The 22,725-nt window shown below is 44.2% G+C and overlaps 1 protein-coding gene across 1 annotated transcript; it reads right to left on the reverse strand.

Annotated features, from left to right (window-relative positions):
- Positions 1-184: 184 nt before the first annotated feature.
- nudt14 (nudix (nucleoside diphosphate linked moiety X)-type motif 14) lies at positions 185-22,725 on the reverse strand. The gene is made up of 5 exons (XM_056581262.1): positions 22,521-22,725; positions 14,601-14,644; positions 10,305-10,369; positions 5,089-5,467; positions 185-3,818 (listed from the first exon to the last, which is right to left on the reverse strand). The coding sequence occupies exons 1-5, from the start codon at positions 22,599-22,601 to the stop codon at positions 3,569-3,571; spliced, it is 819 nt and encodes a 272-aa protein (XP_056437237.1). The 5' UTR covers positions 22,602-22,725; the 3' UTR covers positions 185-3,568.

Below are 22,725 nucleotides of genomic sequence, written 5' to 3' on the forward strand. Positions count from 1 at the left end.
CAAGCATCAAACTTATTTTATTTCAAGTCAATGCAGTTCAATTAAACAGTTAGTGCACATGCATTATATTTAAATTATACACATATATATATGTACCCATATATATACACACATATATATATATATATATATATATATATATATACACATATATGTATACATACATACACATATACTGCATACATATATACACACACACACGTATGTACACATATACATATAAATATATATATACACACACATTTATTTGTACCAAGTGCCAGTTTGTTTAAAATGTAAGTATTGAAACATGTATATAATAAATACAAAACGAAAAATGGAATCTTACTCAACAGCACTGCCCACAATGAATAGTCACTCCAAATAAAGCATAAGAAGTGGCACTCCAGCGCCTTTGAAAATCCATTTTTATGAATATTTTAAAGAACACATTTGGTGTAAGACAATACCCAAATTGAAAAGGAAACCAACAAACAGAACTAAACAGTTGTACACATGTCTACATGTTTGCCCTTACCAGCAGAATAGTGATAATAGTGGTTCTACTTCAAAAGGTATTCTGTGTCGAGTTCTTCCAGAGCGCATACTGCAGTCTAGATCAGCACATGTGCTACACTGGGCTCAACCACTGCATCCAAGGAGCCCTTCAAGATGGCCGCTCCACAAACTGCCCTAGCAGGAATCGTGAAGGACAAGATTTACTTGATAAGATTTCCCTTGACAGGTACATCAGCCATATATAACAAAATCTAAGTAAAAAATATCAACTCATATCTTTTCCTGACGAAGGACTAACTTTAAGATTATCAGGGCTACACATTTAAGAAACAGCAAGAAATCAACAGTGAAAAGGCTTCGTCAAAACTGATTCAATGACAATATATCCGTAGAGAAGTAGAGAATACTAGACATAGCACCTCAGTGATATTTTGCAAGATACAACTCAACCCGTGGTCACTGACAATACATAGAAAAAACATTTAGGAAAACACAAACTAAAAGACAAAATAATGCTGAGTAAGCATTTACAGTGCAGGGATGGGCTACACTGTATAGACAGACGCTCCCGATGCAGACGTTTAGCTCGTAAATCCGATGGGTTGGGCCCTCAAAAACAAGCAAGAGCATGCCAAAATAAAGGTCTACATCTGCTGGGCCTATACTGGCCGAAGTTATGGTGGTAGAAACTCCAAACAGCAATTCAATTCAATTCATATAAATCAACAGTAGGAAAGCCGACTGAAAATCTTGAGATTCCTGCACACCCACAATACTGTGAACCAATGATGAAAAGGACTCGGAGCAATTTTATTTAAATAGCACAACGTTTGAGATGTTTACCACCCATTTATTCGTATATTGTTTGGCAGGATGGTGGGCAGATAGGTCATTGGATGACCGCGATTCAGAGTTACATTTTAATCCAATCATATTCCATATCCGTAAGCATACCTCTTGTAAACCATGCCGAAAGGGTGATTCATCATGTGCCATGATTGTGGGATTGAAATGCTAAGCAAACACAAACATCAGACCTCAGGGGTAGCACGATCGCTGGTGGAACCCTGGTTATTGCAATAACTCTCTCTGATTGGCTCAAATTGTGCCAGGTGAGATGACCTCTTCTCTGGCTAATGGCACTAAGTGTGTTCCGTGCCATCCCTGAAATGTTAGCGTTTGCTTATGGCTTACCAATGGCAGTCTGAGATATTTTCTGTCGATGACGTTTCAGCCAACCTTTTCTCGAGAGGAAAAGGTTGGATTACAGCCATACAACTGCAGCATATATCCATACTAATATATGCATATTTTGATAAAAAATAAATAAAAATACAGACCATGACAATGAAGTGACACTGGTGTTTTGTTTGTCCGCGCAGATAGATCCCAGATCCCATGTTGTAGAATAGGTTGAGGCCGACCTTCACAAGCCACCATAGATATTTAGTTAAACCTGGTCCGTGGTCCTTTGACTGGGGGTCGATGTGAAGCGCACGGACCTTCCTGATCACTAAACTATGTGTTGGGAGAATCAAACGTATAGTGGAAACTCAACAAGCAAACAATAAGAAAAAAGAAAATATATATCGTTTCGACTTTTTCTTTAGCTTGTGAAGCTGTTGTTATGTGCCATATGAATTGCTTCTTCAATGCCTCATATATCCCTCCCCCACACACTGTTCAATTCAGCATTTATATGCAAATAGTGATACTCATTTTGTACACTTAATGAGGGAAGAGGTAACCGGCCATGTATATACAGTGTGATGATACATTTAAAAAAGAAAGAAAAAACAAAGAACCAAACTCAGTGTGCACCGTTGTAATCATTCATCGTACGATTACGATATTTAGATTTGTTAAAGACATACTTTAGATTGTGCCAAGTAAGAAAATAATTGCTTTTCCACATTTACATACTGCTCCTTGTTTAGTCTGGTATCAGGCTCTTTTGGCTTGACTGTCAAAGGCCAAATTAATATATTGTTGGATGTTTAAGCTGCCAAAACATCATTACTTGTTGGTAGCTTGTAAGTAGTATGATCAAAAATCAAGTTCAATACATAATATAATCATCATGCATTTGGATAGTGATAACATGCATGATTTGCACCTGAGAGCTTAGCAAATGTGGCATTGTGGATCACCTGTTTCTGCCAACAATTACATATGACTTGTAGTCCTGCTTTGTATACGCTTTATACTAAATGACTCAGCAATGGAATAAACACTACAAGCCGACTCCCAATGACTCCTAGCTTTTACCCAAGTATAAAAAGTTTGGGTCGTTACCTAGATTTAAATAGAATAAAATTGATGTTTTCCATTTACTATAAGAAAGAAAAAAATGGTGCTGTACTACTGAAATCTTGGGAGTGAATTAAAAACAAAACAGACACAACACACACTCAAAACGTTAACGTCAGTCACACTGGGGTACAATGTATTGCTATCTCAAAGGAGGAATGCCTGTAGAAGTAGAGATGGTTATCAGACTCCGGAGACCCCGTCTTTGACCAGGCATTGTTTAGTTGTGTGTAGATTTTTTGCATTACGACTCATGGCTTTATCATTGGCAATCATATATACATATATATATTGATATATGAACGATGGCAAACGAAAGACTTGGAGCAAACATCGAGAACACAAAACTAAAAAGTGCCAGTGACCCCCCCCAGCATATGGCGTCTGTCGTGATGAGGAACACTTTTCACACACGAGAAGAGAACCAAACTCAAAGAGGAGAGAAAAGTCGCCAACGAGACAAGGAACTTTATCGGCCCCTTTATCGCGTACGAAGGCGTCAAATGCGATGAAGGATTAAGACCTTGCGAGGAAGGAAGGTTGGGGGATGGGCCATCACTTGCCCTCATTTGATATCGGAGTCGAGAGGGGGAGGGGGGTTGGCGGATGCGACACACGATGGCAAGGTGGGGGTAGGGTGTTGCGCAAGAGTGGCTGGTGGATTTTCTTCCTTCTCTACATTTTTCGTATTACTATTTTTTTTTTTCTTTACACACTGGTGACGACACACAAGGTGGATCCTCAAGTTAGTTTTTCTTTTCTACACGTTGGTGGAGATCTTGTACTTGGGGGACATGTTGTTGTGGAACCAGATGAAGCTGAAGATGACGCCCATGGTCTTGGGGATGCTCTCGTCGTAGGCGAAGGTCATGGCCTCGTGCAGGGGCACCGTCACCACCTCGATCAGCTCGCCCTCCTCCGGCTGCCCGCCGCCCGCGCCCACGCGGTTCTCCTCCGACACCTCCGCGTAGAACATGGTCTGCTTGGCGCCCGTCACGCCCACGCCCGACCTGGGGTCAAGCAAGCACGCACGCACGCACACACACACACAAACACACAAGCGGAGGCGCGCACGCACACACACACACACACGGGGGGGGGGGGGGGGGGTCAGCAACAACACTTAAACAGTAGGGGGAAGGACACAAGCAATTGCAATGCCATATTTTAAGAGCCTTTGGAGAAACGGATCAGTGCAGTTCACAGAGCCTGTAACGCCAGCAGCCCTGGGTACGTATGGAGGAGCAGCACCGGGCCCCAGCACCGGGCCCCAGCACAGGCCTCATGAGCAGAGATACGGCCCTGGACTCTGACTTTAATACATCCTTATACTTTGTCGTACCGTTATATTGTTGTGTATGCTTTGTACTACATTATATTGTGTACTCGATCGATGAATGATATTTTGAAACATTAAAACGATAAAGAGAACCAACTAAAATATTATTAAGATTCAGATTTTATATATATATATATATATATATATATACACATCCAGATGTAAAACATAGTATTCTAGTGTATCTGGAGTGAGACGCTGACCTCTGTATGCCTGACACCAGAACATGGGGGGGATGGCTACATCCTGCATACTGGTCATGGGGGCAGAGACAATACATGTATCCATGTCCTGGAAGTCAGCCAGCACACAACAGGCGATAGACACTACCAACACATCAGGGTGACTCGGCCAGACAAACCATAAGCGTGCATGGGAAGTCGTCAGTCTTCGCTGTGCGGGTGTGCGGGTCTGCGTGTGTGTGTGTGTGTGTGTGTGTCCGCCTACGCCTTGTCACATACTCAGCCAGAGAAGTGTGAATGTGTGAGCTCGCCATTTACACCCCATGACATTGCCATCAAAATCAAGTGAATTGCTACACAGGAGCAGGTAGGCGTTAGCCATCTTGCTCAGGGATACCTAGAGGGAGACTTTGGGGGTCGAGCCCGTCCCTTTTTGGCTGAGAGACTATCCTGTCCTAAGTGTGTGTCCCTTCATTCTGTGTAGTTACAGCGTAAGGACGATCGTGGTAACGTGGACTGCATTACCCACAATCCCCGCATGGAATCGACCTTTCATCCACAGCTACGAGCATGTCCCCAATGTGTGCACGAAACAGGTCTGATCCGGACACACACACACACACACACACACACACACACACACACACACACACACACACACACACACACACACACACACACACACACACACACACACACACACACACACACACACACACACACACACACACACACACACACACACGCGCGCACACGAACCTGTAAGAGGTGATCCTCCGCAGCTTGGCCACGGGCACATCGTAGCCGCACTCCTCCAGCACCTCCTGCCGGGCGATCTCCTCCAGGGAGAGCTGGGGCTTGTCCACCAGGCCGGCGCACAGCTCGTAGGTGACCCCCACCGCGGCCGGGGGCTGGCCCCCGTCCGCGGGGGGGGAGGCGGACGAGGAGGAGGAGGCAGCAGCCCCCTCTTCCTCGGCGGCCGCCGGGCCCTCGGACGACTCCTCCACGGCGGCGGCGCCCTCGGCCGAAGGAGTGGTGGCTGCGGAGGCGGCGGCAGCGGCCCCGCCCTCCTCGGCAGTCTCCTCTGAGGGTTCCGGCGGTTGCTGCTTGGCTTTCTCCCACTCACACATGTACACAGCTGTTGGAGAAGGGGGGGGGGGGGACGGACGACAGACAGACCGGTTACCGTTTCAATGTAGGTCTCTTTTGAGGAAGTACCTGAACTACACCTGCGCCAAACAAAGACCTTCAGGTACGGGATCGGCCCCGGATGATATCCTGTGCCCTTTGTTGATCTGCCAACGTTGGTTACAAGACAATGACTGTTCCTGCAGGCATACCGGCCACCATGAGGCCTACCTTTGGTTTTATGCATGAAGCTTCTGTCAATAAAAGAAATGTATTGCTCGCTTTATAATCCGATTTGTTTCTCATTTGTCATCATCGGTAGAGCACGACTACCATCCTACCATCCATGTGGCGGCCCGACATAAAAGCACATCTGCCGCGGTCTGGCCACCATGCCGAATCACCAACGGGACTGAAGATTGGGGACATGCTCAATGACTGACCGCCTCTACAAACAAATTATATATCCACAATATGAATACAATGTGCGCTTCCGTTCATGTCAGCCTCTGCCTTCAATTTGACAGAAGAAAATAGGCTACCATGAGCTAATATACTATTATATAGGCTAAAATGATATACCATAAGCTCCTCGTCCTCTTAGCTGTAAGCAGCTAAGAGGACGCTGTGCTGTGTTGGTCACAACTTCTTCCATGAGGCCATCGCTCATGAAAACATAATTCTTATCTGATTGTATTACATGGCAGTAAACTCAAGCATATTGCACCTCTATTGACCGCTTGGGTCATACTCTTTGTATCTGCCTGCCTTTTTTTTTTCTCACAAAAATCGACATCTGTCACGTATGAGGGAATTTCTAGCAATAAGTCTGTGGAGCGCTCCATCTTTCAGAGCGGTCTAAAGTGATGCTTCACAGACTTATTGACAGAAAGTTGCTCATACATGACAAACGTGGATTTTTGAGATACAATGGCAGATAAAAAGAGGGTGGACCGAGTTGTCCGTAGAGGTGTAATATTGGTGAGTTTATCATCATTAAATGCAATCAGCTGATAATTTAATGAATGGGTCACTCAAGGGTATTGTGACTCAAGAGGTCGGAATTTGCGAATTAACTCTTAGGGCCCTATCTTGCATCCAGCGCAATTGACTTAATCACTGGCGCATGTGTCGTTGCTAGTTTGCAACTGGCGCAGAGCGTTCTTTTCCCTCCTGCGCCACGCGTCGGTAAATTAGGGAATGATCTTGCGCCCCAAGGGGCGGTTCGGCGAAAGGAGGAGACGTGTTCTGGCGCAAACGTTCCCTGGTGCTATTTTGCAGTTTCAGAAACCACTTGCGCCACAAACCAGGAAATACCTGGTTTAAAGTCAGTGGCGCGTTGTTCAGATGCTATTTTAAGGGCCCATGCATAATGTTTCTTGTGCACCTCGCGCATACGATTTGCTTCTCTCATCTACCTAGCCACACATTCTTGGTAAATTATTTGGGAAAGAACAGCTGATACAGCGGTGATAAGTTGTACTTTTAAATAAATGCATCTGCAAACACCGTACAGCAAACACATATTTTCTTGACACAGACATCTTGTACATGCCCATAACTTTTAGGATTGATGAGTATTTGATCGTGAGAAAACATTGTTTTACCGCGAGTGAGTGTTAAAAAGGATGAATGAATGCGGGCGCGCGTGTGTGCGTCCATCTGTTTAAACACACGCAAACTAAACATGTAACGCATAATACAGTCCATGGAAATGTATATTAACGGGGGGACACATCATGCATATTAGGAACGCAAGTCGATAACGATAATGCATACAATACTGATAAGAAACGATGTTGATAATGTATTGTGTATATCATTAAATAGAACCACAGTTACCGCATATCATATGTTAAATCATATACGTTTTCTTTGCCGAAATTTATTTGAGGACTTTGAGGAGTATTTCTGAAGTTGTGGACGAAAACCTTATTCCATGGGTGAATCAGGCCATATTATTTGGCCATAAACTGAGCCATTTGAAGTTTGGAATTCATGTGCATCTGTCTCATCGGAGACTGCATATGCGCTGTCAAAGTAACAACTCGTCAGATTCAAATGCGCTCATGGCTCTTAAAGGGGATGGGAGATGGCACTCTGACACTCTATTGGTTTATTGCACGTTATGCCCAAACCACACCTACGGGTAATGAGGCCACTTCAGACCAACCCTTTTTAGATATGCGCCGGGCGCTAGAGTCTTTTTTCGCGCCGGTAAACTAGCGACATCGCCGTAGAACCGCCCACAAAGCTACTTCTCACTTGCGTTTCAGACAGTTAAAATAGGGCGCTTAGTCACTTGCGGTGTCTTTTGATCATGACAACACCCGCATCGATAAAGATACTGGAGAAGGTTTGGACCGATTTAAAATAAGAATACATGAGGATCTGTGAGTGATACCTAGACGGCCTAGATGATACCATAGAACAAATGCATTAACATTCAACTAAGCAGTACAGCGAAAAGGCAAACAAGTACTGACAAAGAGAAACCTTTTGAAGAGCGACTGCCATGATATGACATCTAGTGTTGAAACAGTTGGCATTTTACATTTTAAATCTAAATCGTTTCTTAATGCTGCCAAACTTCTGAAGATTTTTTTGACTGAAATTGTGAATCCTTCTAGACCAAGGGTTTAGAATGGGCTCTACTTAAAAGGAAATGAGAGGATGGTGCGACCGCCGTTACACAAAGGGCTATCAAACAAACAATTAGTACTTGTTAAAAGCAAAAATAAAATGCCACTCGTTTTGATAAACGACGATTCCAAATATGTTGGAAACCTTTGGAAATTAATTCAAAGTGTTTTCACAACAAGCTACTGTAACTGAGCAAGTCAATGGAAGCGGCTAACGTAAAGCAATTAATAACCCAGCGTAGTCCTCTACTGGACGCAAAATTATGAATTTGGAATTACACAACTTGAATCTGCGACAGGCAAACGCCAATCTCTGCATATCTGGGTACTGAAGGTCGTACTAGCTAAACATCTTACATATCTTCTTTAAACAAAAGTTACTTTTAAAATATGACAAGTTACATTCATGTTAAAAAAAAACATTCTGTAATGAAAAAATACATTTATACCTAAAGGTAGACAATTTGGAGCAGCCATCCCGAGGCATTTGGATTTTGAAAGTATCAAACCAAAACAATCCCAGCCCTTTCTTCAGGCGGTCACTAGCTCACTAGCTAAAGCAACAGGGGTGTTTATCCTTGTGGAAGACTCATGTCATGCCCGATGAGAGCATGGGCAGAGTGGGTGCAGTTAGCGGGGTAGTTAGGTAGACAGATAGGCCCGCCAATAACTTAATTAGGGCCGAATGAAATGATTGGATAAGCTTATCACAAGCCTGCAACACCCCCAAATACCAGGTTTCTTGCTTATTTTAGTCATAGCTTTTAATTGATGGATAGCTTTTCGTTTCTAAAGAGAATTCCAACAAATCCGACCAACAATGCTTCTAAAATAAATTGCCAACCCTAGCTTTAACAAATGCTTGTGTTGTATTTATGGACCTGTGACTATTGCCATCGGACAAAGGCCAATTCCCTATTTTACAACAACAAACAAAGCCCAGCGATGCCGCCACTTCCTTGGATTTAGTACAGAGTGCGGCGTGGAGCAGTCCCAGACGAGGGGAACAAAAGGCAGGGCCGGCCGGCTTTGTCACGGCCTCTCCTGCGGTCTATTTCGGAGGGGGCATTGTTGTAAAGGTCTCCTAGAATAAACAGCAGCGGACTGAACTGTTGTCGTCGTTATTTTTCTCTGGGTATTGTACGGTGGCTGCATTCCTCTCAGACTGCGGTATATGCTCCATTAAGTTTTGACAGTAAAACAAAAAAACATGTAATCAATAAAAGCATGCGGACAGGTGAGTGTAGAGCTACAGCTCCACACTCACCTGAGGATTGAAATCGACCCGGAGGGTGAAACTGATTTTTTCTATTTTTTATATCCGACCTAGAGCCATACCATGGTCCAGGGTTTAGCAAATCTTGCTTCACTGGTCAACAGTTTGGATGTGTTAGAAATAGACATGTTGGTTTTATTTTTACACGGTACTCGGTAAATGATCAATCGATCCCTGGGCCACTATTGATTCAAATAAGAGATAGTAATGGCGGAAACGGCTATTTGCATCTGCGCTGTTTATTTAGCCTGCCTGTTTATTTTGGTCGTTAGGCACCAGATGCCCCATCTGCATCCATCGAGCGCTACGTGCAAGGCTACGGGCACAGCCTACGTGCACAGGCTAAAAACGAGTGGTGAGAAACAGGGGGTTCCTATATCTGAATGGCCTCTCAGACTGAAGTGTCTGTGATCAGAGTACAACAAAACACAGGATGTAATTACTCAGATTACATAAATGTGTGTGTGGTTGGATTTATAAGAATGAGTAAAGCAATAAGGGCCAAGATGTTATCTGCAGGTGGGGTGTATACCAAAGCACGAATAAATTATTTCAACCAGTTAATAATCCTTGTTTTCAATGTCAAAAAACAAAGACTCCAAGCAAAGCACGAGTGACAACTAGAATCTATCAATAGCTGCAGGAATTATGACACCTTCGAATTTTCTTCAGAAGCCCAAAATTATATAATCTTTTTGATGGGCTTCAGTTTGAAACATGTCCTAGTATATAAGCAAATACATTATTGATGTCAGTCTGGTGCCCAAGATAAATAAAAAACAGTGATTAATAAATATATTTCTCGCTCTAGATTATCAGATAGGTTACAATAAAGTCAATGACAGTGTTTTAGCACCATAAGCAGGAGTAGGCGGCCAGATGTTTGACATTTTAAAATGCTGTTAGAGAATGGTAGGATGTGATCATACCTGGGCGGAACTGCTTGACCAGGACAAAACAGTGTGAGGTGGTGTTGAAGATCAGGACCGAGACACTGGGAGAGGGCACAGAGGGAGGAATAATACATTACACTGAATGAGAACATTCAAGTTGAAAACTTTCCAACAACGTGGTTTATAAATAAATAGTTAAATCAAATGAAAATAAATCTTTAATTTCTGCAAGAATTACAATTCCGATAATTTGCCACCTGCAGATCTGAGTTGTCCTTACATTGTTTCAAATTAATGAAAAAGATGAAAATGAAAATAAAATGGATTTGTTAATGCTATGGATCAAATTCAGATCTTTAGCAAAACATATCTGAGGAAGCTTATTGGTTTGCCAGTAGGCTACCATCTATCACACATATTTCACAAGCCATTTATTGTTACTAAATTAGGGACACTCGTTTTCGTATGTTTTCACTATGTAACCTCTTTTAAACACATTCATATTTACTTAAAAGGAACGGTTGTGCTACCTATGAGATGCATTTTTCTTTTTTTAAACCATGCGGTCTTGACAGGGTTGATTAATATTTAGAAAGAATTTTGACATTGTGCAATGAATCACTCTTCTTAACCACTGTCTCAACGTTTGCCCCTAAACGATATATGTGGGCTGTGGGGGCAGAAAGCAAGAGGGGACCAAGAGCTGTGGCATCGGTGAAGTGTCGTGTGTGTGTGTGTGTGTGTGTGTGTGTGTGTGTGTGTGTGTGTGTGTGTGTGTGTGTGTGTGTGTGTGTGTGTGTGTGTGTGTGTGTGTGTGTGTGTGTGTGTGTGTGTGTGTGTGTGTGTGTGTGTGTGTGTGTGTGTGTGTGTGTGTGTAGTGTTGTTTTTGTGGGCGCTGAGACTTGAGGCTGGAGCTTTGTGTTGGGAAAGCGGATGTGTCCGGGGAGGCAGGAAGCCCAGCCCCGTCTTTCCCATGGTGATAGAGACATGGGGGGGGGGTGGGGGAGCATCTAAGAATAATCATGCTAATTTGCAGGGGAACTAGAGCTGATAGTGGATTTTCCCCTCCCTTTCATGGGAGGTCCATTTTAAACGATAATGGGGACGTCCAACAAAAATATCACTCTTTTCCTTCTTTGGGCATCGTTGCAGGGGTTAAGCTTTTGTGTGTTATTTTTTTATTGCAAACTTTGTTAAGGATTATCGACGGCCATTGAGAACATAAGAGCTGCTTATCCTTCAGATTGGCGTGCTTGTGTTTTCACACTGGGGAGGTGACAACCGGCTGGTCTGTTTATACTTGTGGGTATCTGACACATGCCTCTACATGTAGGTGGGCTGCTGGCTGTCTGCAGATAAGGCCTGACTAATCAGCCGTCTGTACTGATTTGCTCAGGTGTTGACATGAGGAAATAGAAGGGCTGGAGACTAATAAAAAATTGGCCCATCAGCCCATTCTTGTTCTTGTTAAAATAACTAAAAAGATCAGAAAAACCAAAGTTGGACAGCAGAAGCCAAGCACTTGAGATTATTGGTTCACCCCTAGTCATTGACAAACTTAGATTATTTGTCATTCAAAGTGACACTCTTATCTTGTGGAGCTAAATGTGGAAACCACTCTCTAGGTGTCCATCCCTTCCACCGGCGTTTGCCCTGTCAATCAAACCACTTCCCTTACTACAGCTGGTAGTGGAAAGGAAATCCCACTGACCACTGATCTCCTGGCCATTTTAGTCTAGCTTTTTTAAACAGTATTGATATAAGTATGGATCAAACATTGAAACCAAACATAAATAGCATTGAACGATTCCAACCAAATTACGCAAATTACAGATATTGCCTCAATCTCTGATTCCTGATGCTATTCAACAACCAAGCTTAGACCAATTCGAAGGCCAGTCGAGGGTGAAAAACAAAAAAGAAAATCTGGAAGACAAATACTTAACATTTCTACCCCTATCCCAGCTTACGGGCTAGATACTGACTGGAGGGAGGGAGGGAGGAAACACACACACACACACACACACACACACACACACACACACACACACACACACACACACACACACACACACACACACACACACACACACACACACACACACACACACACACACACACACACACACACACACACACCCCTGAGGAAGGCCTGGATCCTGTACTACAGTTCCACACCATTTACCACTGTTCCACCACTTGTCTTGAAAACATGAAAAGCAAAAAAAAAGCAAGAAAAAAAAAAAAGCAGGACCAGAGCAACACATTTCCGGGCTAATGGTTAAACCACAGCACCGGCTTAACGGACACTCTGCACCATTTCACGCGCCATTAGGCCTCTGAGCTTTCTCTGCGGGCCGGGGCGGAGGTGAAAGGCTGTGCCACGGAACACCTCGGAGAGACACATCCGTTGTCCTGTGGTTTACGTCGGGCCAGGTCTGTTACAGTCCAGACCGTCTCGTGTCACAGCTCAGTTGTTCAGTAACACTCGTGTTATTACAGCTTTGTTAAATCGTTGTTTCGAAGAAAAAAAGGGAAAAACACTCAAGATTAAAAAATACCATTATTATTTTTGCGGTTCTATTTGTTGCCATAGTATCCTGTGCTTCCCAATATATTTGATAGTACCAATATGCACAATCGAGCAAAGCAGGGCGCATGCATGTACATATATTCACGCCACAAAAGGGCCAACTCATGGGCGAGAGCCATGGACACGACAAAGGACAACGACGAGAGACGGCTGCTATAACGTATATCTCCTCAGTGCCTCCAATGACCTTACCTCTAGACCATGACCTCAGGCACAAAGTACACACACACACACGTATTTCATGGTTATAGAAGCCGTGGTGACATCTTGAAGAGCCAAACTTTAAAAGACGCGTTCATGAACACTTTGACTGACTAACCCTAGTTAGACTAGGTGATTCAGGCTGTCTGCTCAGAGGAGCAGAGCGAACCTCCAGATGACATATTAAAGGAGTTCTGCATCAACAACCTCTTGACCTTAGCCTGTTAGCTTGGTTCGAAGCCATTTGACATCTTCTGCCAAGCATCTCCAAAAACAAAACCAAAAGAGAAAGAATTTGGAAGAAAGATAAATACTGAAGGAATTTAGTGTGTGTGTGTGTGTGTGTGTGTGTGTGTGTGTGTGTGTGTGTGTGTGTGTGTGTGTGTGTGTGTGTGTGTGTGTGTGTGTGTGTGTGTGTGTGTGTGTGTGTGTGTGCGGCGTGACAGGTTGCGGGGGGCCTCTAAGCCGGAATGGCTGCCAGAGAAGCAGCTGGATTTACACGTTTTATTCTCGGTTCGCTGACGGCTTATTTTACGCGCAACACACTGTAATATGGTCCCGTCGGTCTGATCCCACCTCTGTGGGCGGGTTTGACAGTTGCATTCGAAAATGCCTTTTCGAAGTATCCCCATCTGCAGTTCGCATCTGCACACATTTGAATAAATCTGAATGTATGAACCCAGTCTACAGTGGAGCCTCAAGAAAGAGCCTTTAGCAGGGCGAGGGGTTAGTGTCGGGGGGAGGGGGGGGACCCGGGACCTCCCTAAGGGGACGGTGACGCCATCGCCATAAAAACATACAAGGTTTAGAGCATCGACACAAAAGTGTGACATTTCCCACGTTGAGGCCACAACAGAATCCCCCCCCCCCCTCCCCCCTCGGCTTTAAGTGTCCCATAAAACAGAAGCCCACGTCATTATGTCATGTGTACGTTCAGCACCGTGAGGGGAGGGGGGAGTGATGCTATGCTACAGTTCAGATGTACCTGCTGATCCCTTTTATAATGCTGCCGGTATTAGAAGCGAGCAGTGGGCCATTAAGGGGTCAGTGTGAAAGGGGCATTAGTGTAATGATGCAACCCAACAAGATGCTCGCCGCAGTGCCTCGCGTCTAGTGTCCGGTGTAGCGATGGCTGCCACTAGAAAGATAATAGCAGTGCAATGCATTAAGGATCTGATTGCAGTGTTATTTTCCGCTAATTTCCAGCCACAATTTGTAAGTTATTATATATATAACGACCTATCATTTGTCAATCATACGAAGGGAGCCTGCCAAAAGGAACGGACACAACAATGTGGCAGGATAGTTGTCCCTTTATATTGAAAAAAGAAGAAGCTGCAATTCATGTAGTTATTTATACATTCATGCTGCCCACTTGCGCATGAGGGTTTGTTCAATGGTCACTCGTGTAGATCTGTCTGCAGAGTGTGTCCTTTCATCTCAATGAAAGGAGTGGTGCATGTTGGGCCAGCTCATCCTACGTAGCGTCCAGGGTTGCTGCTTTGCAACGCGATGGATGAACAATAGAAGCCATTTACCTGTCGTGTGTCCGCATGAAGTCCCAGGATTTCCTCGTTCCATTCTGTAGAGACATAGTACAAAACATGAGGATACAAGTATGCTTAATACACATGCCTGAGATTGTATTTACATTTTTGTTGAATACAAACGAGGAGCTGCAGTGCAGTACTTTAGTTAGTTCCATTGATGGATATGTCAAGTAACCCTTCAAGGGGCTTGTGTTGGTGGACTCTTGTCAGTGTAACCGCATCAACCTGTGCAGTTGAACATGCATGTTATAACTCAATGGCATCTCATTAGCTCACAGCTTAGCAGGATATATCAGAAAGACCCTGCATTCAGGAGTTAACAGTGAAAGGAAATTCCAGACAACCAAATACTGAAATGCATCTCATGCTGCTAGTCCACTTGGATGACTCAGTCTGTTAGTCAATAGATGATACGCCCTCAGTACATTTCCATCAAGCCAATATCTATGCAGGAACAGGTGCAAGTCTGGCAAGGAGCTATTCCTTACGTAATGTGTTAAAACAACACATCAAAGTTTTTTTTCCTCATACCAAAAATAGGACAAAGGTGTAATTATGTAGAAGATGTTCATGAGCCTTTATTGCAAGCATCAAAGCACTCTGCAAACACATCTTAGGACTGTCAAAGATGCCTGTTTTGGATAATATTTAAAATCATTTCAAATGATAAAAGGGCCATGTCATTTGGAATGATTACATGATCTTTAGAAACCTCTTGGTATGCAACATACGCCAAAATATAATTTGAATGAAAATATTTTTGGTTTACATACTGAAATATCTCATCTATGCCATCGTATACTTTAGTCCAGCCTAGAGAGTTAAGCTATGCCTATGGCCCGCCCACATCAATCTTACAGCACAGCGATGACGGACTTACAGCCTAAGCAAACCGATTGGCAAATACAAAAGATGTGTTGTGTGAATGTGTTGAGAGAAAGGTATTCGCATAGCACCTGCGTATTGCTGCCTGGCACTTGGATTCTCCCATATATTTGCGAGTTTAGCTGAACTAAGATTAACTCAGAAGTCGTATTTGTGTTGGGTTTGAGAGTGAAATGTTCACTGAACAAAAACAATGGAGCGCGGTCCTAATTGAGGTTACCGAGCCCTGCACACAGCCTGTGTGTATCTCATCAAAGATGTGAATGGTTTCGAAATATCTGCTGACTCTACACTTTTTCAAAAGCAAATAAAAAGACACGGCATGGAAAACAAATATGCCTAGTTTGGGAGACATACAAAAGGATGCAATATTTTGCACATTTTGTATTCCATGTTTTAAAAATGTCAGAAACGGTTAAAAAATGTAATTGAGTCTTTGCAACTGTTGTCGGTTTCATTGACATTCAAAAAAAAAAAAAAAGGCAAACAAATTTGTTCCACCTTCACAGTGAGCTGTTCTGATGCTCTTATACAATGCACACTAAATAGACAATGTCACATAAAAAATAAATAACCTAAGCCTGTCCAACAGGGCCATGGAAAAAGTGAGCGTGGTACAGCCAGCTTGTGATGTACTAAAGTCTTGAGAATGAGGAAGGACTTGTTGGTGCCGTACACTCCTCAGGTTAAAGAGCTGGGCACAGGGTCGAAAAGCAAGAAATGAGAAACAATTGAACTGGTTTACTGGAGTATTAAATCATACTTCTTGAGCTGCAGGAATGTTATGCACGCGAGGGCGCCAGTGCCCGCTGAACGAACGTCCTGAGATCCGGTCAATAACGTGTGTCACAATCAATATAGAAGATTTTAAAAAAAAAAACAGACAAGGGGCTAGCGATTAGTCCTAACCTTTCAACCACTCCCGATTTCGTTATGTCACACTGAATGTATGAATGAATGGAAATTGATCCGGCTTTGATTGGTCAATGGTAATGGGGTCAAAGGTGGGGTTAGGGTTAGCTGGCTGTGCAAGAATAGGCACTCTCTCTTTTCGAGAAATTATTTTTTGGTCATTTAAAAAAATATTTAAAGGTTAAGGTTGTGCATGTGTACATGTTCATCCCTGTTGAATGAAGGTTTGAGTTCTGCACGTTTGATAGCTTCCTACACAAAGGGTTATGGGGAGAAAATGAGGGCTGAGTGGATGAACTGTAATGATGGATGGTGCTAAACATAGCCAGAGGACATGGTTTAATGTTCTACAGCACCATGAGGAAACCATCTGGTTTGCTGGTGGACTTTTCGTGGATTTGGCTTCGGAAACTTTTGCTTTCGGTTTTCAAACGGAATGTCGGTACTAGGAAAACATTCACATTAATGAAGCAGGTCTATCCCTATAAAAATAAAAAAATGGCCCCCCATCTCCTCTTCCATTCCGGTGAGGTAACAGCTGGCTAGTTGAGGGCGGGGGGGGGGGGGGGGGGGGGGTCTTTGTGCTAGTAGGTGGGAGGGGGTGACACAATGAGTTCTTTGCTTTTCAGGGGTGGGGGACACCGCAGCGAAAGATCAAAAGGAGACAGAAGGCCGGCACCGTTCTCCAAGGAGGGGACAAACAGGTGGGGTCCACCGGAGTGAGCCCACCTAGCAACACAGCTGCTGCCGCCGCCGCCGCCGCCAGCCCCGCCGGCCCCGCCGGCCCTCAGGAGGGAGGCTGGGCCCGCCGGCACCCATGCGCACAGCCAGGGGCCAGGGGCCAATAGTACGGCCCACGTGTTCACACCCATCAGGGCTACGTTTCCCTGGTGCTTCATGAATTCAAATACAAGGTCCTTACAAAGTCATACAAGTTGCTTGTATATGTTAGAACTAAGGAATGTATTAATTGAAGGATGACTGTTGTCGTTTTATAGTTGGAGATTAACGAGCACGCCTATAAGTAGTAGTTGTATGTTTATATTGTTTATAACGTGTATATTTTTTGCGTTTCACAAAATCATATGGTCACATTATCACGGTAGGAAATCAAATCAAACCGTAAATGGGGGCCATAGTTCTGCGGTATTCTGTTGCCCACACCACTTTAGTGGCCTGACATCACTCACAGATGGTGGGGTTCCCCTCATTATCAGGGCCACTCGCTGTGGGGAAGGGGGGGGGGGGCAGTGTATGTGAATATAGCCCAGGGGTGACTACAGACAATCATGGCCCACTGTGGATTACAACTATTAGAGATTAGCCCACGCTGGAGCAGGGAAGAGGTTGTGTGTGTTGGGAGGGGGGGGGGGGGGGGGGGGGTAGGATGGGGAACTTGAACATTAATGTGGTCTCTTAGGAACCGGGCATGAGGGGACAGGCTCCAGTGTTATCAATGGGGATTCTAGAGTGGCCCGTGTTTGTTCTCCATCTCTAGCATGCCATTGTGTATCCATGTGTATGCATGGGCGCATGCACTGACACATGCATACTCATTCACACACACACACACACACACACACACACACACACACACACACACACACACACACACACACACACACACACACACACACACACACACACACACACACACACACACACACACACACACACACACACACACACACACACGTCCAGCTGGCAGCTGTCGTGGAAAAGAGAAAAAAAAAATCAATCAATTAAAACTAAATGTGTTGCCTCTACATAGAATAGTGTTTTAATGCCCACCATGTGCTCTCCTATTTTCCCTGGGAACAAATCATTCTAAGTGGAGGCGGCCTTCCCTTAGCCCTGTTGAAAGTAAAAGCATTAGCTTCCATGTGCTGTGATAACCTAATAAACGACAGAAGGACAAAAGGGTACAGGCTAAAGCACCAAACATGGGATGATACAACAACACCGCCACATCCCTACTAATAAGGGAGAGGCAGTACTCGAGGCAGAACAGTTCCCAGATAAAAAGAGACTAAATCCAGATCATAGGCCTACATACAAACAAACAAACAAACAAACCGGTGCTTATTAGCCAATTCAAACTGATTCATACATCAGAGGGGTAATTAAAACACACACACACACACACACACACACACACACGCACACACACATACGCACACACGCACGCACGCACACGCACGCACACGCACGCGTCTGGGCTAGGCTGGTATCTCCAACCAGGCAAACACAGCACCACTTTTAAAGAGACCATTTTCCCAGAGGGAGGTCTGCAATCTATGCCAAATAGTTTGTCAGACGACACACATTGTACTGCTAGGAAGGGTTGTTTTTTATGTGCTACACACCTTGCTCACTAGGCTGGTGAGGTGCAGTAACCCAATGTGGTACCTTTGACTGTTTATAAGTTAGCCAACGAACATGCTACACACTCATTTTCTTAAGGGAACAGCAGCTACTCTCAATATTGTTTATGCCTTCTAAAGTAGTATTCTCAACGATTTCCATTTTGTTCCCTTTGGCGACACCCTTGACAATAAGCGGCCAAATTTCCCAGCGATACAAAGAGTGTCGCCACAACACCCAGTTCGTAACATTAATAATACTAAATTAATAATGCTGCACATGCAAGGGCTTTCATCATTGAGCCAATCACTATCGGGTTGCCTCTTTCCGCGATAGATTGTTACTTATAGACATTTATTCACATGGAAATCAAATCTTGGATACTAGCAAATTAACATTAGACTTCAATATATAAGTTTCTGAAGCATCCCCATTCCCCATGCGCCAATCTTTGACATTACATGGCCTCATGCTTGCTCAGTCGCCTGCTTACAACGGCGTCTCCCTGCCACATGACACGAGATAAATAATTCAGACGGTGTGTGAATGAATGGGACACCGTTAGCCCGCGGTGCAGCATTAGCACGGGGAGACAAAGACACGTGCATCCCCCCCCGACCCCCCCACAGAGTCAACATGAGATAATCACCTGCTCTGGGGTCGTGGGGGTGGGGGTGGGGGTGGGGGTGGGGCTGGGGATGGGGGGGGTGCAGGGAGGCATCAGAGGGCTAAATGCTGCAGAGGGCCTCTTGTGCGTTGCATTACCTGGCCCTCTTAGCCAGGGGAGACACTGAGCAGAGGGGGCGTCTGCCCTACAGGTGACCGCCGCGCTGCAGATGTGGTGCAATTACAACGCAAGGACGGGTAGTAATAGGGCTGGCCAAGATAATAAGAGGATTGTTTTCCTGGCAGGAGAGTTGTGCACCTTTATTGCTTTAACTGCCAACACATTCTGGGAGTATGTGCCTATTAAACTAGATTCACCAAGTTTCAATATGTGTCAAAAACTGCCTCTCTCAAAATAACCATGTGGATTATATAATTATCAGATTTTTATCACATTGTGGCATATCTATAATCCATAAACCTTTAAAGTTCCGGACAAATCCCAGTTTCATTGAAGTGCTCCAATTGAATGACCATAACAGGGGATCTTCCAACGTTTCAGAGTTACCCAATGTAGACCTACTATCAAAAAAACCTGCAGGTTTGTTTGGCATTAATTCACAGGCATTTATACAAGTTACTAAGTCACAAAACATAATTGCCAGCAACTCTGTTGGACCGATTAACTACATCTAGCTGCTTTCATTCACACACCCTACCCTTCCACCTATGACTCCGTCCCATCAATAAATCCCCTGTGACAATACACATGCCAGTTTAGATAGATTGGCAAAGCAGTGGAGCACATACAGAATACCACCAGTAAATGATTGAACAAACCAGAAATAAGCAACAGCCGGACAGATGTTTAGTAAGGAACAGGGAGGAACGACAGATGTTTACATGAGCACAGTGGTGTAGATCGACACACAAATAACAATGGAGGACAGGGGAACAGCAGGTGAATGAGGCAGCTGCTGCAGCCGCTGACCAACCTACTGAAGCAAAGTCTCAAGCCCGCCCAAGGCATAGGTGTGACTGTAGACATCTGCCTGCAATGCAGACAAATTTGAGTGTTTATCGTAACGAACTGGCTACATCACTGGCTGCTGACGGTAGCAAACATCAGGAATTCTGCATGTTCTTTTAAACATTATGATGGATGTGTAATAGAGAAGAGACTAAAGAAATAATGAGTTTTGGGCCACTAGTCCCACAGGAGGTGAGTCTAATACACTATGCATTGTGGGTTAGGTTGTGAGCTCGCTCAATCCTTTGTGCTTCTGCTAATGTCGAGCTTGTGCAAAAGTAACAATTAACGCAATCGCCAGCTCCCTCCCACATCGTTTTCCACATGACTAATGTCCCTTTAATATTTATGCAAATGATAAATAACAGAATTTCAAAATGAGTTGATTTTCAAGAAACATCAGCGGAAACTCATTAAATGGGGGTCCCAACTGCAGAGATTGTATGCGTGCCTGTATTTGTGTGTTTGCATACTATATGCGTGTGTGTGCGTGTGTGTGTCTGTGTATATGCGTGTATAGACCTCCTGAATGGAGGATGGAGTGTGGGTGTCAGCGTGCAGCAATGTGACTCAGTGATGCGAGCGCTGGTGGAGGAGTGAGGCGTCCCCAGAGAGCGCACACAGAGGAGACACAGGGAATGGAGGTAACCTTGAAGAGCTCCATTTACACTATGCCATTCCTGTGCTCTCTGACACAAACACATTCATCCTGTTAGTTAGCTGTGCGCACAATGAGAATCCAATGCATTCATGATACCTCCTGTAATGAACGATGCCATTTTCCCCACACAACTACTAGTTATGGTGCTGATCTATTGGTTGCAAGTATTACAAAGTTTCTTTCCCTAAATAATTTTGCTAATTGTTTTGGACACACTACCTCAATCCAGTTAACAGTGCTGGCCATCCATCCATTGTGCCACTGTTGGAGGACTTCGGCAACATCTCTCATGGTAAACAGATGATGAGCGATTCACATGATACCGCAGCCACACTCCAGGCGACCTCTCCATATCGAGCCTTCAAAGGTCCTTTCGGAGAGCTGAAACGCTACCCCAGTGTTATCGGGACATACTACGCAATGTTTACAGCGGAGGGAAAGGGCTGAATTGTAGGGCTTATAGCTAGTATACAACCTCTGAATTACCACCTGCTTATATTCTTTCAATTCATATTGCATACTGGATGTTCAAAGTAGTTTCACATTTAGCTACTCTGTATGCTTGAAACTGCTTTTCCCCAAATCAATGTTATATGTTAATTTTATAAGAATAACAAGTCCAACAATGAAGCACTTCTTCCTATGACCAAAACCTACTGTACAATGGCTAGAAAAGGCTGAGAGGCGCTGTGTGCCACCACTGCAGTGCAAAAACTGCATGCAGTTCTCTGTTTTAACCTTGGACGAACGTACTGTACATGTATGTTGTTTATCTTTCCAGGTCCAGCATATTCAAACCATCCCAGTAGGTACGTTATTTATCCCTGAGGGAAAATGATTTGCAACCATCATGTGGTTTATACTTGCTAAATATACTTGTGTGCAGCTCCTGCACAGGCGACCTAACGTTAGCTGTTGTATCGATGTAGTAGGGTCAAGGATCCATTCATGAACCCTGTCCTTTCTTCATGTGATTCGCGTTTACGTTCCTATGATCAAGACTAACGTGGGATCCTCGCCATCGGAAAACTAGCAATGAAGTCCCTGCACGTAGCACCGCTAACCCATGATAACTGATCACCCTGTTCCTAACGTAAAGCATGTGCTTGTGATGATGCTGGACCACCAAAAGCTATGCAGATAGCTACCATGCTAATCTCAGTCTTCGCCATAGCCGGATTCATCTTGCAAAAAAAAGCACTATCTGCTGTACTATATTATTTAACATTATACAGTCGGACCCACTGCATTACACAACGCTCACAGTGTTGACCACCGCTACTGTCATCGACGGAGAGATATGTTACCGGTTGTCATGATCTGCTAGTGATAGCTAAGTGCTAAACGAACGAACGTTGGGTTAGCACACAGCATCCACCAGCCACAGTCATCAATAGTGTGCCCACTATCAGCGCAGAGATAATGCGAGTGGGCTATTTTTTGGACTCACCTGATTGTAGTGCAACCTGAATGGTTTCAAATAGTTAGAGTTGGTACATGGCACGACTTCAATGTTGTTGATTTCTTCCATAGTTTATGCCTTTGGTGAGGTCGGTGCGCCTTCGATGCTTTTCCCACTGCACTCACAACGACAACAACTACTATATAACACTATTGCAAGTCACAGCGATGGAATGCTTACGGAAGCCTCTGGC

Source organism: Gadus chalcogrammus, chromosome 21 (genome assembly GCF_026213295.1).
Source record: "Gadus chalcogrammus isolate NIFS_2021 chromosome 21, NIFS_Gcha_1.0, whole genome shotgun sequence".
Taxonomy (NCBI): Eukaryota; Metazoa; Chordata; class Actinopteri; order Gadiformes; family Gadidae; genus Gadus; species Gadus chalcogrammus.